Genomic DNA, 13,290 nt, shown 5'->3' on the forward strand with positions numbered 1-13,290 from the left:
AAGATTTAAAACCCGTTATAGTCATGTGTCCTTTGTGTTTCGTTCGTCATATTTAAAACTTTCTTTTTCCATACAAATGCATATGCATTTATATTTCGATCGTCTCCCATTTGGAAAGTGCCCTTGTTACTGGAAAATGGTCTAGGGCTCTCTCTGCTGTCTTGAGAATAGAGAGATCATGTTAAAGCAACCCCCTCAGATGGGGTACATTAGCATCTTCCCTTTATGGCCTCAGCTTGCCTGATCACTAACGGTATCACCGTAACAATAACAGAACATAATGGTGATATTATTAACTGCATCATGCATATTATTGATTTTCACTCGTTCTGCATCATTATCCATTCACCAATGAGTTTACTGCATTATTCTCACATACTTAGTCAAGCACCAAATTACAGTGATAGGGCAGGCTCCTGTAATGGCCTCTAATGGAACACTGTATCAGCCATCATTGCTGTCGCCTAATGTGTGTTGCTTCCAGCCAGTGAAGTCCCTGCCTTATTATAATCTGCACAGAACAGTGAAGAAGTGGAGGAGATCTGGTCATTCTGAATTTTACCCAGGAAATGACCTTGCTTCAAATTTACCACCTGCTTGAGTCTCAAGCGCCAGCCAGCAAAGCTGCCGAAATTGTGCCTCTTTTGGGCTTGGCTTTTTGGTTGCATCTCTTTGGGAAAGAGGTGACCCTACTGATCGGCTCTCGGCTATGAAGAAATCTGGTCCATTTAGATGTCTCTTGGGGTCTTTTTCTTTCCTCTCTCCCATTTGGCCAAGCAGCAACGGAAAATGTCAAGGAAAAAAGCGGCAACTCAAGGGCAGGAGCAGAACTGCCTCCCTCATTCAGAGTGGTGTAATGAAAACCAGTGGATGAGAAAACTCAGAACCAGAGGAGAGTTTGTTAATCAAAGAATTTTGAAACAAGTGAATAAATGTCATCCTTACCAACCTCACATCAAAAAAGTAGCCCCTGAGGCAGAGACCCTGCATCCACTTCTGCCTTGGTCACAAACTGTGCCCCGTTACTAGGAAGAAATGCCACCAGGAGAGAGATGTTTGAATGTAGTCTGCTGGCTTTCTGCCCTCTCTCAGGTTATTTCTTTTGGTTTCCTAGAAATCTCTCAGAGCCTAACAGAGCCAGTAATGTTCCCATCTTCTTTGGCCAGCCTCTGATTCTTGTAGGCATTCCATTATCATCTAATGCTGAGGAATGTCCACTTATTGAAAAGTGTTACATATTCCTATTTTGGGGGGAGTTATGGCTGAAAAATGCAAAATTTCCTTTATATTGCTTTGGCTGGCAAAACCTATAACATGTCAGGCTGTACACTTACCTCACTGATAACACAGACTGCTTTCATGCACACACAAAAATAATCATTTCAGCAAGATTGGTTATCTCATTACCTGATCCACTCTGTGTCATAAACCAAGACTCATACAGTCAATCTCCCAGGAAGAGTCTTTGTGAGCAGAAAAGGAGTGAGATGCATTTCGAAGGGCACAGTAATATAGTATGTAAGAGCAGGCATAATGTCCATTGTTGTTAAGTAAATACAATTATCTGGCCAAGTGGTTTTGTTTTAATTGGAGGGTTAGCATTTATTGAGCACCTGCTTGGTATGGCATAGTGTACTAGGCACTTGAGAAGTACAGAACAGCTATGTGTAGCATTTCTTGCCCAAAGGGAGCATACATTTTAAATAGAAAGACAAATGCACAAATATATCCTAGAATGTCAAACTAAACGAACTGAGGGGACATAAACACATAAGTGCTAGGAAACATATATAGAAGTTCATAATTTTTTTATGGCACCAGTTAAACCCTATATGAATTTTCAGTCCTTAAGTTTCTAATCACTAGTGCTGCTTCTGTCTCTTGGCTCTCAGCAGATGAAAGTAAGGTGGAGGAATGTTGGTTAGAGGAAATGCTTGCTTCCCATGCAGCTGCCACTTTACTTTATCTCCTACTGGTGCTGGGTTGTTTCTGGGTCCTGGCTCTTGTTAACCTGGCCATTTTCGTCACAGGCACATCGTTGTCTGTGGCCACATCACTCTGGAGAGTGTGTCTAACTTCCTGAAGGACTTCCTACACAAAGACCGCGATGATGTCAACGTGGAGATAGTTTTTCTTCACAAGTAAGTGGCTCGTTCATTGAGGAGACGGTACCCACGCAGGTGTAGAGAGACTTTCTGTGTTAGGTAACTTCTGAAGTTATTTATATTAATGTCTGTCTCCCCCTCTTGACTGTAAACTCACTGTGGGCAGGGAATGTATCTGTTTATTGTTGTATTATTACGGTGCTCTGCCCACAGTAAGCACTCAGTAAATACGATTGAATGAATTACTGACAGGTAGATCTGCCCTAGGCTGAATAACACTGGTATTGATCCAAGTGTTTTAGAAATTAGCCACCCTTTGATCCAGGGTGTTCAACCAGGAGTGTGATACTTGATCATTTTCTTCAAATGCTAATGAATATCTCAGTAAGTCCCTCCCCTCTCGGGTTTCTTCAAAACCCACAAGTGAATAATGGACTTCATATTGACCCAAAGAAGTGTGTTCCCTTCTAACATTCTTGGGGGTATCAGCATTTCCCTGTCTAATTGTTCAAAACCCTTTTGTTCTCAAATACGAATCTCTATTCTGCTATAATAAGAGACAGCAAGAATAATTCAGACAAAGGGGACAATCTTTGGTTAGTGCAATCTTATAATTTGGGGTGATTTTTTAAAATAATTTGGTGAATTGTCATTTGGATCTAAACTTCTTTAGATTCTAGGAAGTGAGCAAACCATACATGGGCAGGTCATCAGTCAATGATAGTTATTATGTTTTATTATTATTATTGTAATTAATAATAATAATGACATTTCTTAAGGGCTTACTATGTGCCAGTCACTGTACTAAGTGCTGAGTAGATACTAGCAAATCAGGTTGGACACAGTTCCTGTCCCACTTGAGGCTCACAGTCTTAATCCCCATTTTATAGATGAGGTATCTGAGACACAGAGAATTTAGCTGACTTGCCCTCTCACAGCAGACAAAGCGGCAGAGCTGGAATTAGAACCCAAGACCTTCTGACCCCTAGGCCAGTGTTCTATCCACTCTGCCATGCTGCTTCTCTTTACTGTGTGCAGAGCAGTGTACTAAGCATTTGGAAGACTACAAAACGATAGATATGATAGACATGATTCCCGCCTGCAAAGAGTCATCTGTAAGAAAATAATATGGAAGTTTTATATCTGAAATATGTGGCTTAGAAACCAACCAGGGAGCATCCTCCTGTAACATCCAGGACCCCAAGGTTTTTTTTGTTTGTTTTTAACTCTTTTAACATTAACAAAAGTGATTTAGGGACACGATTATGGTTGTTTTTTTATCCTTACTCTTGGAGCATATGGGGACATAAATGATCTGCACTGGGCATTACTGCACATTTAATGACCAACTTAATCACACTCCTCCAGCCAGTCAGTGATATCCTCCCATATAGGCATTATTGCTTAACTAACCCTGTTCATCCCTGGTAGTTCTCGAGATCTTAACATCAAGCTCGAGTTGGCTTACAGAGAAACTGCTGCCTGATTGCTCTTATCAACAGCAGAGACAATAGCTATTTAGTAATGAAGAACATTAAAAGAATGGCAACTGGAGTGGCATGTACTCTCATCAGTTGGAAATGGAAAAAATAATCACAACTGTCAGAGGGCCCTTGCTGATAGCAAACCCAATTCTCCCAGGACCTAAATTTACTCTGAGGTAGTAAAGTTGGTTAGGAGAAGCAGTATCTCTTTCACACTTACTGGAGTCCTTTTAGTATATGGTCGTGAGCAAAGTGTATACACTGCTTCAGTGCAATAAATGATCTTTCCATTACTCATTTAATCGTATGTATTGAGCGCTTACTGAGGGAGATAATGCTCCTGGAAAAATGTCCAATTTACCGCCAGGCTATATACTCCTAAGGTGTTGGGGAAACTCAACTGTGAAAAGCAGCTTGGCCTAGTGGATAGGACATGAGCCTAGGTGTCAGTAAGACCTAGGTTCTAATCCTGGATCTGTCACTTGTCAGTTTTGTGACTTTGGGCAAGTCACTTCACTTCTCTGTGCCTCAATTATCTCATCTGTAAAATGGTGATTAAGACTGTGAGCCCCGTGTGGGATATAGTCTGTGTCCAACCTAATTAGCTGTATCTACTCCAGCTCTTAGTACAGTGCCTGACAAACAGTGAGCACTTAAAAAATGTCATTATAAAAAGCAAAAAACAAAATTGTGTGTCTAGATATGGTGTTCCTGGAGTTGGGACCTGCTGAAGAGTCTCACACCAAACTGCCAAATCACAGTATGGAGCTTCACTGCAAGCCTTCTTTTTTGCCTTCCACCAAATTCCCTACCTCATCAAAGATTTCACCTCTCTACAATTCATATTACAGTAAAAGTGAAATTCTGCCAATTATCAATTAATCAATAGTATTTATTCATTCAATAGTATTTATTGAGCGCTAACTATGTGCAGACCACTATACTAAGTGCTTGGAATGTACAAGTCGGCAACAGATAGAGACACTCTGCCGTTTGATGGGCTTACAGTCTAATCGGGGGAGACAGGCAGACAAGAATGATTACCATAGGGCAGAGCACTGTACTAAGTGCTTGGGGGAGTATAATACAACAGAGTTAGGGATGTGTACCCTAACTACATTACAGTAAAGGTGAAATTCTGCCAATTATCAATCAATAGTGTTTATCAAATGCTTACCATAAGCAGAACACTGTACTAAGTGCTTGGGGGAGTATAATAGAACAGAGATAGGGGGAGTTCACTTCCTGGGGAGGAGGAAAACTTCCTCTACAAAGTATCTCAAATAAGTACAGTCCATTCCAAGCAAGGGCAAGGAAGAGCAAGGGCCAGTTTTAGAGTAAGGACCATCTTTCTCTAGATACCTGCTACTGCAGTCCCTCGACAATACCGCACACCTAGAATTAGCATCAAAAAGCCCCTTTTCCTCAGGGAACTTAATGAGTGTCTTTTTGCATATGAAGATTCATTATTCATTATGAGATGACTGAAAGACAAAGCTGGAATTGGAGAAAGAGATCTTGTTTAGGCCTAAAGAGGAAGCTCTTGACCTTAAGTAAACATAGTGAAACAATGAAGGATGTAAAATCTCCTGGAAATCTCGAAAAATAGGGCAGGCCAACCCTTTTTGCGGATGCTCAAGTTTTCAGTTGTTTGAAGGTCAGAACAGCCCATTGAGACCCTTTTAGCAATATGATTATATGGTCTGGAGGCTACAGGGTTCTCCCATCCTAAAGCAAGCCTTCTATCTAAGTGACTAGTTGATAGACCTGTGGGAGGAGGTTTCCCTTTGTCATTAACAAAATCAAAATCATAGCCCTGGGCTTCTGATTCAACTATCTCTAGACCAGCTGCTCCTTCCAAGAGATGAGACCCTCATTCGACCTTTTGCCTTCCTTCGATTGGAGACATACTTCAATTGGTCAGGCACACTCTTCCACTGATTAATCAATCAGTGATATTTACTGAGAACTTACTGTGTGCTGAGTGCTGTACTAATGCTTGGGAGAATGCAGTATAATAGAGTTGGTAAACATAATCCCTGCCCACAAGGCAGTTACCATCTGGAATGGGATACAGACAATAATAATTTAAAAAACAAGGATAAGCACAAGGCTGTTGTGGGGCCGAGGGAGGGGTGAATAAAGGGGGCAGACCCAAGTGCTGGGGTGATGCAAAGGGGCGTGGGAAAAGAGGAAACGAGGGCATATTTGGGGAAGAGCCTGATTCAACAGAAACCCTCAATATCAGTTGAGCTAAATCTTAAATTTCCCATAAATGGAGTAGAACCTTTTTTGTTAGGAGAGCCTTTCTATCAAGACATAGTCCACCTCCAATTTTCCTAATAGGCATAAGGAGAGGCAGGATGATGGTTGGACTTGCAATGACTGCTATCTTTTTTGTCTTCTGATGACTGATTTAACCAGTGTTGACACTTGATGATTTTAGATTAGATGATTACTAGCATTTTCAATATCGATTGTTGAAGCTTTCAAAGCACACCAGGTGGTGCTGAGCCACGGCTCCTTAGGTAAATCAGGTTAGTGTTTGCTTTACCGAAGGGAAATGATGTTTATGCATTGGTAAATATTGGGACTCCTCACCGTATAGGCCTCACTGACAGTTTATTCTGTAATGGTTGTTTTAATTCATTTTGGCCCTTTCAAAGGGTTTAAGAACCAACTCATCGCTGCTTTGAAAAAAGAGTTTAAAAAGAACAGGACTACACCTATTAGTAAACATTATTGTATCTAGTCACTTTGGCGGTGTAGTTGTTGATGCTTGCAAATACCTGATGCGCCCTTATTTTCCTTACCCCAGACAGTCTTTTTTGAGAGAATTCCCAGTTCTCATGAGTGAATAGCCCCTGCAAATTTCTTCAACTAAGAGGAGTTTGGAGTGGGTGGACTAAAATGGACACAGAACCGAACAGAACAACAGAACAAGTAACTCAAATTAGATGGAAGGGCTTCAACCATTGAGATGGAATTATAAGCTCCCTCTAGACTGTAAGCTTGTAATGGGCAGGGAATGTATCTGTTTATTGTTGTATTGTACTCTCCCTAGCGCTTGGTACAGTGTTTTGCACATAGTAAGTGCTCAATAAATACTATTGAATGAGTGAATAGGCCATGGCCATGAGGAAAACAGCAGTGTTTTGACCCCTATTGGTGATATTTGGGATCTTAGAGAGAAGTCTATGGAAACAGGATAGGGGAAGTCAGCTAGAAAAGATGGTGGAGCCTCTGTTATGCTAATGGACATTTCTTCTTTCTTTTTATACAGTATCTCTCCAAACCTGGAACTCGAAGCTCTATTTAAACGACATTTTACTCAGGTGGAATTTTATCAGGGTTCAGTCCTCAATCCACATGACTTGGCTAGAGTCAAGGTAAGGAGTAGCTGTCCTCATATCATTTCCATCATCATCGTTACCCTCATCATCACCAGTAGTTATTGAGTACCTGCTAGGAGCTCATGCTTTTGGTTTCAGGTGTTGGTAGATGACATTCATTTGTGGAAAAAGTGCTGTAGGTTGAAGGTGGGGGAGCGGCCAACTTAAGCAATTATTTCACAAAGAGAAATATTTTTTCCAGGGTTGGGATGCAGGAACCAGCAGCGTTCTGTTGGTCAGAATCAACTAGAGCTACAAGGCCTCCCCTGTGACCCACAGCCATCATGGAAGAATACTTTTCATTCTCCTGCAGATAACTGATTGCAATATGGTTCATCCTATGGCCGAAGTGATTCTCGGTTAAATGTAATCGAATGAGGCAATGGAGTTCTTTACTTTTCTCAGAGGAGATTGAGGATGTTGAAAAAATAATGGAAGGGAAATTTCCCAACAAGAAAATGATGCCTTTATTTTTCTGGACACTTGAGGAAATGGAATTTCTTGAACAGAGAAGTTTCTGATAGTTAGTCCCAGGAAGAAAGGTACATTAGCCCCTAAATGTTAAAGGACTAAAGCTTTGTACAACAAACCTTGTGGTTTAGGAAAGAAAAGACATAATAAGGCCATATTGCCCTATTTTTGCCATTTTAATGGGGTGTGAGCAATCAATCCTCAAGTCAGAAGAATCTGTGGCAAATAATAAGTCAATGTAGTGTCCAAAAGAAGAGCTTTTACTGACAGTGTCTAAGAACTCTTCTCCAGCCCTTGGGAAATTTCACATTCCTTTTTCGAATTTTCAGTAGTGCAACAGGCTTTTAAAAAAAACATTTCTATAACCCCAAATTCCTATTTATTCTCTTATTTCCTTCTACCCTACCCACTCTTTTACTCCCAGAAAACCCCTATAGCATTTGCTGGATGCCCATGGCCTTCAGGTATACTGATAAAACACAGTCTCGATTCAGTGAGGTTGTGCCCCCCAGAGAAACAAATATTAATGATAAAGGTGTGAGTCATTGGGATAGTTTTCCATCTCTGAATTAGGCCACTTGATTATGAAATACCATGTTAGTGGGGATATTCAGATTTTGAGAGACAGGGTTAAATCTGCCTATTCTTTTGCTCTTCATTGCGGTGAAGTCAACAGCTAAACGTAGAGGATGAGGGGTTGATTTCTGATTGCTATTGCCTTCTCTCCTACAGGTTTAACTCTCCGATAGTTATAAGAGAATACTGACACATCCATGTCTTATCGCATGGAGGGAGGAGGCGAAAGGGAGAGGGGATGGCAGAAAGAGGGGGAAAGGCTAGGTAAACTGAAGAGAGAGAGTTGTAGAACTGAATTATTTAACAAAGAACTTGGAGCTTCCTGAATGCAAATCAATTTGCAAAATGAAACAAACAGTTACCAAGGTACATGTTGTGCTCTCCAAGGGCAAGAAAATGAAGTGTTGATGGCATAAGAAGTAATTGTAGCCTACGGTCTCATCGAAAAATGTAATCTCCTGGCCCTTTCCTCTGAGAAACACCAGGTTCCCTCAAATTGTCAGCAGAGATAAACTACAAATACAGCTATTTATGTTTTTGTGCTTTTTTTCTCCTTCGGTGTCTTAGATAGAGTCAGCAGATGCATGCCTAATCCTTGCCAATAAGTACTGCGCTGACCCAGACGCTGAAGATGCCTCCAATATTATGAGGTAACCTCAGGGAGTCTGGGAAATGTGTTCTGGGTTTTCAGTTTCCTTGAGTGTACCTGCCTGCTCCTTCTTCTTTCGGTTTCTCCAGGAAGCATCCCATCCCAATGGAGTATTTTATCCAAAACCAAGTACAGTGTCCATCTGTACAACTTGAGACAGAAGACTGAGGCTTTATCTCTGGAGATAGGGAGAGTGGTGACATTAGAACCTTAAACCAGGACATGAGAAGCGGGCAGCCTAATGGATGGAGCACGGGCCCGGGAGTCAGAAGGACATGGGTTCCAATCCTGGCTCCGCCACATGTCTCCTTTCTGACCTTGGCCAAGTCACTTAACTTCTCTGTACCTCAGTTACCTCATCTGTAAAATGGGGATTAATACCTTGAGCCCGTGTGGGACGAACTGAGCCCAACCCGCTAAGCTTGTATCTACCACCGGCAGTTAGTACAGTGTCTGGCATGTAGTAAACACCATTTTTAAAATGCCATACAAAGATGTAGCTGTTAAAATAGAGGCCAAGTAATATTGAGTCAGCAAAGATGAGAGAGGACAAGATTTCCTCACGCTCCTGCCATTACTACCTTAAAGAAAACATTATTTTCCCAGGGACGGGGTTGCCATGGTCTAGGTGTCTAACGAGACATACGGCTACTCCGTGTAAGGACCGGCACAGCTGTGCTTTAGTCATCTTGGGGTAATGATCGGCCCATTAAAAGGTTTAATTATTTTCCTTTCTGAGAGGAAAATGATTAGGGTTTCTGTTCTTCCCAAGGACTCTAAGACTTGCCCCAGCACACCAGATGTCTGGGCAGATAATCACTTTCTTATAGCTCTTTTAGGAAACACAATAAGAGTTTCCGGCCCGAGAATTTATAGAGTGTCTCGAGACATTTCCCAGTATAAATGATGGGCTGTTATGAGAAGTAGGAAAAAGATGAAGATGAAGGCTAAAGGGAGAAGAACTGAATGAATATATTTCAATTCCACTGAACTCTGGAAAGCGATATACCCTAATTTGAAGGGTCCATTGGATTGCATTGAGAAACTCCATTTTCTGAAGCCTTGACAAGATACCTATGTCCTCACCCCTTCGATATTCATTCGGTCTTTGGAAATTTATTTTTCCCCTCATAATGTTGCTCCCATCTGCCCTACCTTTGGCTCAGTAGGTGGTCTAAGTCTAATTACACTTATGCAACAGTGGAAGAGTGTGGGGAAAGGGGACTTATTTCTCTACTGCCTTGAGACTGAGCATGCCTTTCCAGTCAGCATCTGGCATGTGTCTGGTAGGCAACATCTGGCCCATCCTTTTTTTTTCCACTAACTTTCTTCCAACAAAAATGCATACTGTGGTCATTTTGTAGAAGTTGATGCGTGAGCTCTCAGAAGCCTGTGGCCCACCAGGAAATAAAGGGATGGAGAACGTGTCGTTTTTGCACTTGGCCCTTTGGCCTGTGATGAGAATCCCCCATTCTCCTATCCTGAGTCGATCAGCCAGAATGACTGCCCTCAGTATGAAGTGTGAACAACCAGCTAGTTGTCTTCTAAAGTTGGTGGTATGGGGGTCCAATCACAGCATATTACAACTGAAACATCACATAAAGTAGTAGAACCTATTGTATCTGTTTCCTCTTGCTATGTTAAGTTATCATCATTATTATTGTTGTTATAGCATTCATGACATTACTAGGGGCTTACTCTGTGCTAAGCACTGGTGTAGATATAAATAACATGAGAGGAAACCAGTTCATGTAGAACACGGGTCGCACAATCTATCTCATCCTTATTTTATAGATGAGGAAACAGAGGCCCTGAGAGGTTAAGTAATAATCTTGGTATTTATTAAGCACTTTAGTAAGCACTGGGGTGGATATAAGCCAGTCAGCTTGGACACAGTCCCTGTCCCACGTGGGCACACAGTCTCAATCCCCATTTTATAGAGGAGGTAAGTGAGGCACAGAGAAGTGAATGACTTGCCCAAGGTCACACAGCACACTAGTAGCAGAGTCAGGATTAGAACCCATGACTTTCTAACTCCCAGGCCAATGCTCTATCCACTACACCATAACTTCGGGAATGACTTGCCCGGAGCCATACAGCAGCTTAATGGTAGTACTGAGACTTGAACATGGGTCTCCTAACTCCTCGGTGCCATGCACTTTCCATCACACCAGTAATCCTAAATGATGAAATTAAACCCTCAAAGACATTACTTTTCATTATCTTCAAACTCTGAAATGGATCAGGGAGATGTGTATTTTTTTTTATAGTAGTTGTTAAGCGCATATGTAAGGACACTCTACTAAGTACTGAGGTAGATATAAGATAATCAGGTCAGACATAGTCCCTGTTCCACGTGGGGCTGGGGCAATAAGAAGTTGTGCCTTGCCCAAAGTCACCCAACAGAGAGAAAATTTAGAACAAATTTAGAACAAGGTCCACTGACTCGCAGACCCCATGCTCTTTCCACTTGACCATGCTGTAGAAGTCACAAATCTGAAGTTTATTGAAGCATCTCAATATCTGGGTGGTTGTCATGATAACAAGTCACAACAATAATTAATCGAGGGAAAATGTGGTTATAGGTAAGGAAAACATATGGCTTAATTATAATCTCAAAAGCCAAGAGAGCCAAAAGAAAATGGAAAATGCAGGGTTAAAATAGACTCGATTTCTCTTATTTTTATTTTCTTCCTGTGACTGTAGTTTAATGAGACCAGTCTGCCCTTTTTGAAATTAAAATGTCAAAGATACTTTTGAAATTAGCTAACACGGAGGATTAGCCAATGTTATGAACCAATTTCTGTGGGTTGACATAGTCTTACATTTCCTGAATTATAGGCAGAACAGATGCAACCCTTATAAAAAAATAAAATGAAATTCTTCAACTGAGAAAGCCCAATGTGAGGTGATGCAGAGAAAGGACTTAAAATAATTCACTTCCAAAATGCACGTGCTGCATTTTCTCAGAGCGAGCTAGCTACAGACATATGGGCCTCCTCCCTTCTCGCCTCTACTTTCAAAAATCAATTTAATGTGGCTAATTTAATAAAATCCAGCAGAATGCCCACACATATTTCTAGGGTGTTTGCTCCTTGTAAATGTGTTTGAATCCATACAGGCTTTGTTTAAGAGAATAATTTCCTTAACAAAATGGCTCATGCTTGTTCAAGTTGGCTTTTGACATTGTCTCTTTCTGGAAATTATTCAGAGCAAGGGTGTTGAGCCAGTGTCATAGGTCCATCTCTGAGGCAGAAAAGATTTCAGCCTGGCCTTTACCACTGGGACCTTTAAATGTTTCTTATTGGCTGAGGAGACGAGCTGAGCTTACAGTCCTCTAGACTGTAAGCTTGTTGCAGGCAGGGAACAGATCCACCGACTCTGTTGTATTGCACTCTCTCAAGTGCTTAGTACAGTGCTCTGCACACAGTCAATGCTCAATAAATGCTATTGATTGATTGACTGAGGTGAGACTCATTGAAAGTCTGAGCAACTGCCTCATTCTGATTGAGACCATTGGATTCTGGTTCTTCACACCTAGTAAAGCAACTCAGCTTCGATTGTAGAAGAAAATATCTCCCTGGGTACCACTATATGATATTGGGGTCTGGGTGACCCCCTTCCTTTCATTCTTTCAAATTTCGACTCCAAGTTATCTTTTGCCATACTGAAGAAACCTTAGGTGGTTACAACAAAACACCTTTTTTTCCTATGTGCTGTTAGAAATTGAATCCACTTACCCCTAAAATGTTTTTATTAATAATAATAGTAATAATAACTGTGGTATTCATTAAGCACTTACTGTGTGCCAAACATTGTACTAAGTTCTGGGGTAGATACAGACAGCTAGGTCCTACATGGGGCTCACAATCTAAGTAGGAGAGAGAATAGGTATTGAAACCCCCATTTTACAGATGAGGGAACTGAGACACAGAGAAGTTAAGTGACTTGCCCAAGGTCCCACAGGAGACAAGAGGCAGAACTGGGAGTAGAACCCAGGACCTCTCAGGCCCATGCTCTTCCCACTAGGTCACGCTGCTTCCCAAAACTTCCAAGTTTTTCCGGGTTTGTTGCATTTGGTTTCTTTCCATTCAGTTCTCAAGACCTAACCTTACCGTAAGTAATGGAGCCCAGATTCCTACAAAACAGAGACCACCTGCATCTGTCTTAGAGTTTAGAATTAGAATTTATTAGAATCCGTACAGAGCTAAAGCATATGCATACAAAAAAGGTGTGATAAGTATAGTTAGCAAGAGTTCCCAGAGAGACTGTTTCAAGAAATGTTTATCAGTCTCCTGTGGAGAAGGGTCATGGAAAGTGAAAATAAATGTCCACTGACATATGCTTCTTGACAAATGTGTGGAGGTGGGATGCATTTAACCAAAAAGAGTTGTCATTTTCTGGGCTCTCTATAGGGCAATCTGATTAGTCACTTGATTTTTATTTTCCTTTGTTGTGAATCATCTGTTTTTTAACTTGAGCAATATCAACCATCCCTTTCCTGTGCCTGTACTTCTAGGAGCTGGTGAAAAGCAAACCAGAATATTTATAGTGATAGTAGTAAAGTGGGCCAATAAAACTGTGCATGCAATTGCTGGAAAGAATATCTGTTT

General features: G+C 41.2%; 1 protein-coding gene across 19 annotated transcripts in view; it reads left to right on the plus strand.

The window, feature by feature from the left end:
* Window positions 1-13,290, plus strand: part of KCNMA1 (potassium calcium-activated channel subfamily M alpha 1) — an 879,166-nt gene that overhangs the window by 633,308 nt on the left and 232,568 nt on the right. For all 19 annotated transcript variants that reach the window (XM_029059250.2, XM_029059251.2, XM_029059252.2 and 16 more), the window contains exons 10-12: window positions 2,031-2,141; window positions 6,873-6,978; window positions 8,596-8,678. In XM_029059250.2, the coding sequence (XP_028915083.1) occupies window positions 2,031-2,141; window positions 6,873-6,978; window positions 8,596-8,678 (300 nt within the window). The remainder of the gene's footprint in view (window positions 1-2,030; window positions 2,142-6,872; window positions 6,979-8,595; window positions 8,679-13,290) is intronic.

The sequence above is a fragment of the Ornithorhynchus anatinus genome, chromosome 3, assembly GCF_004115215.2.
Source record: "Ornithorhynchus anatinus isolate Pmale09 chromosome 3, mOrnAna1.pri.v4, whole genome shotgun sequence".
Taxonomy (NCBI): domain Eukaryota; kingdom Metazoa; phylum Chordata; class Mammalia; order Monotremata; family Ornithorhynchidae; genus Ornithorhynchus; species Ornithorhynchus anatinus.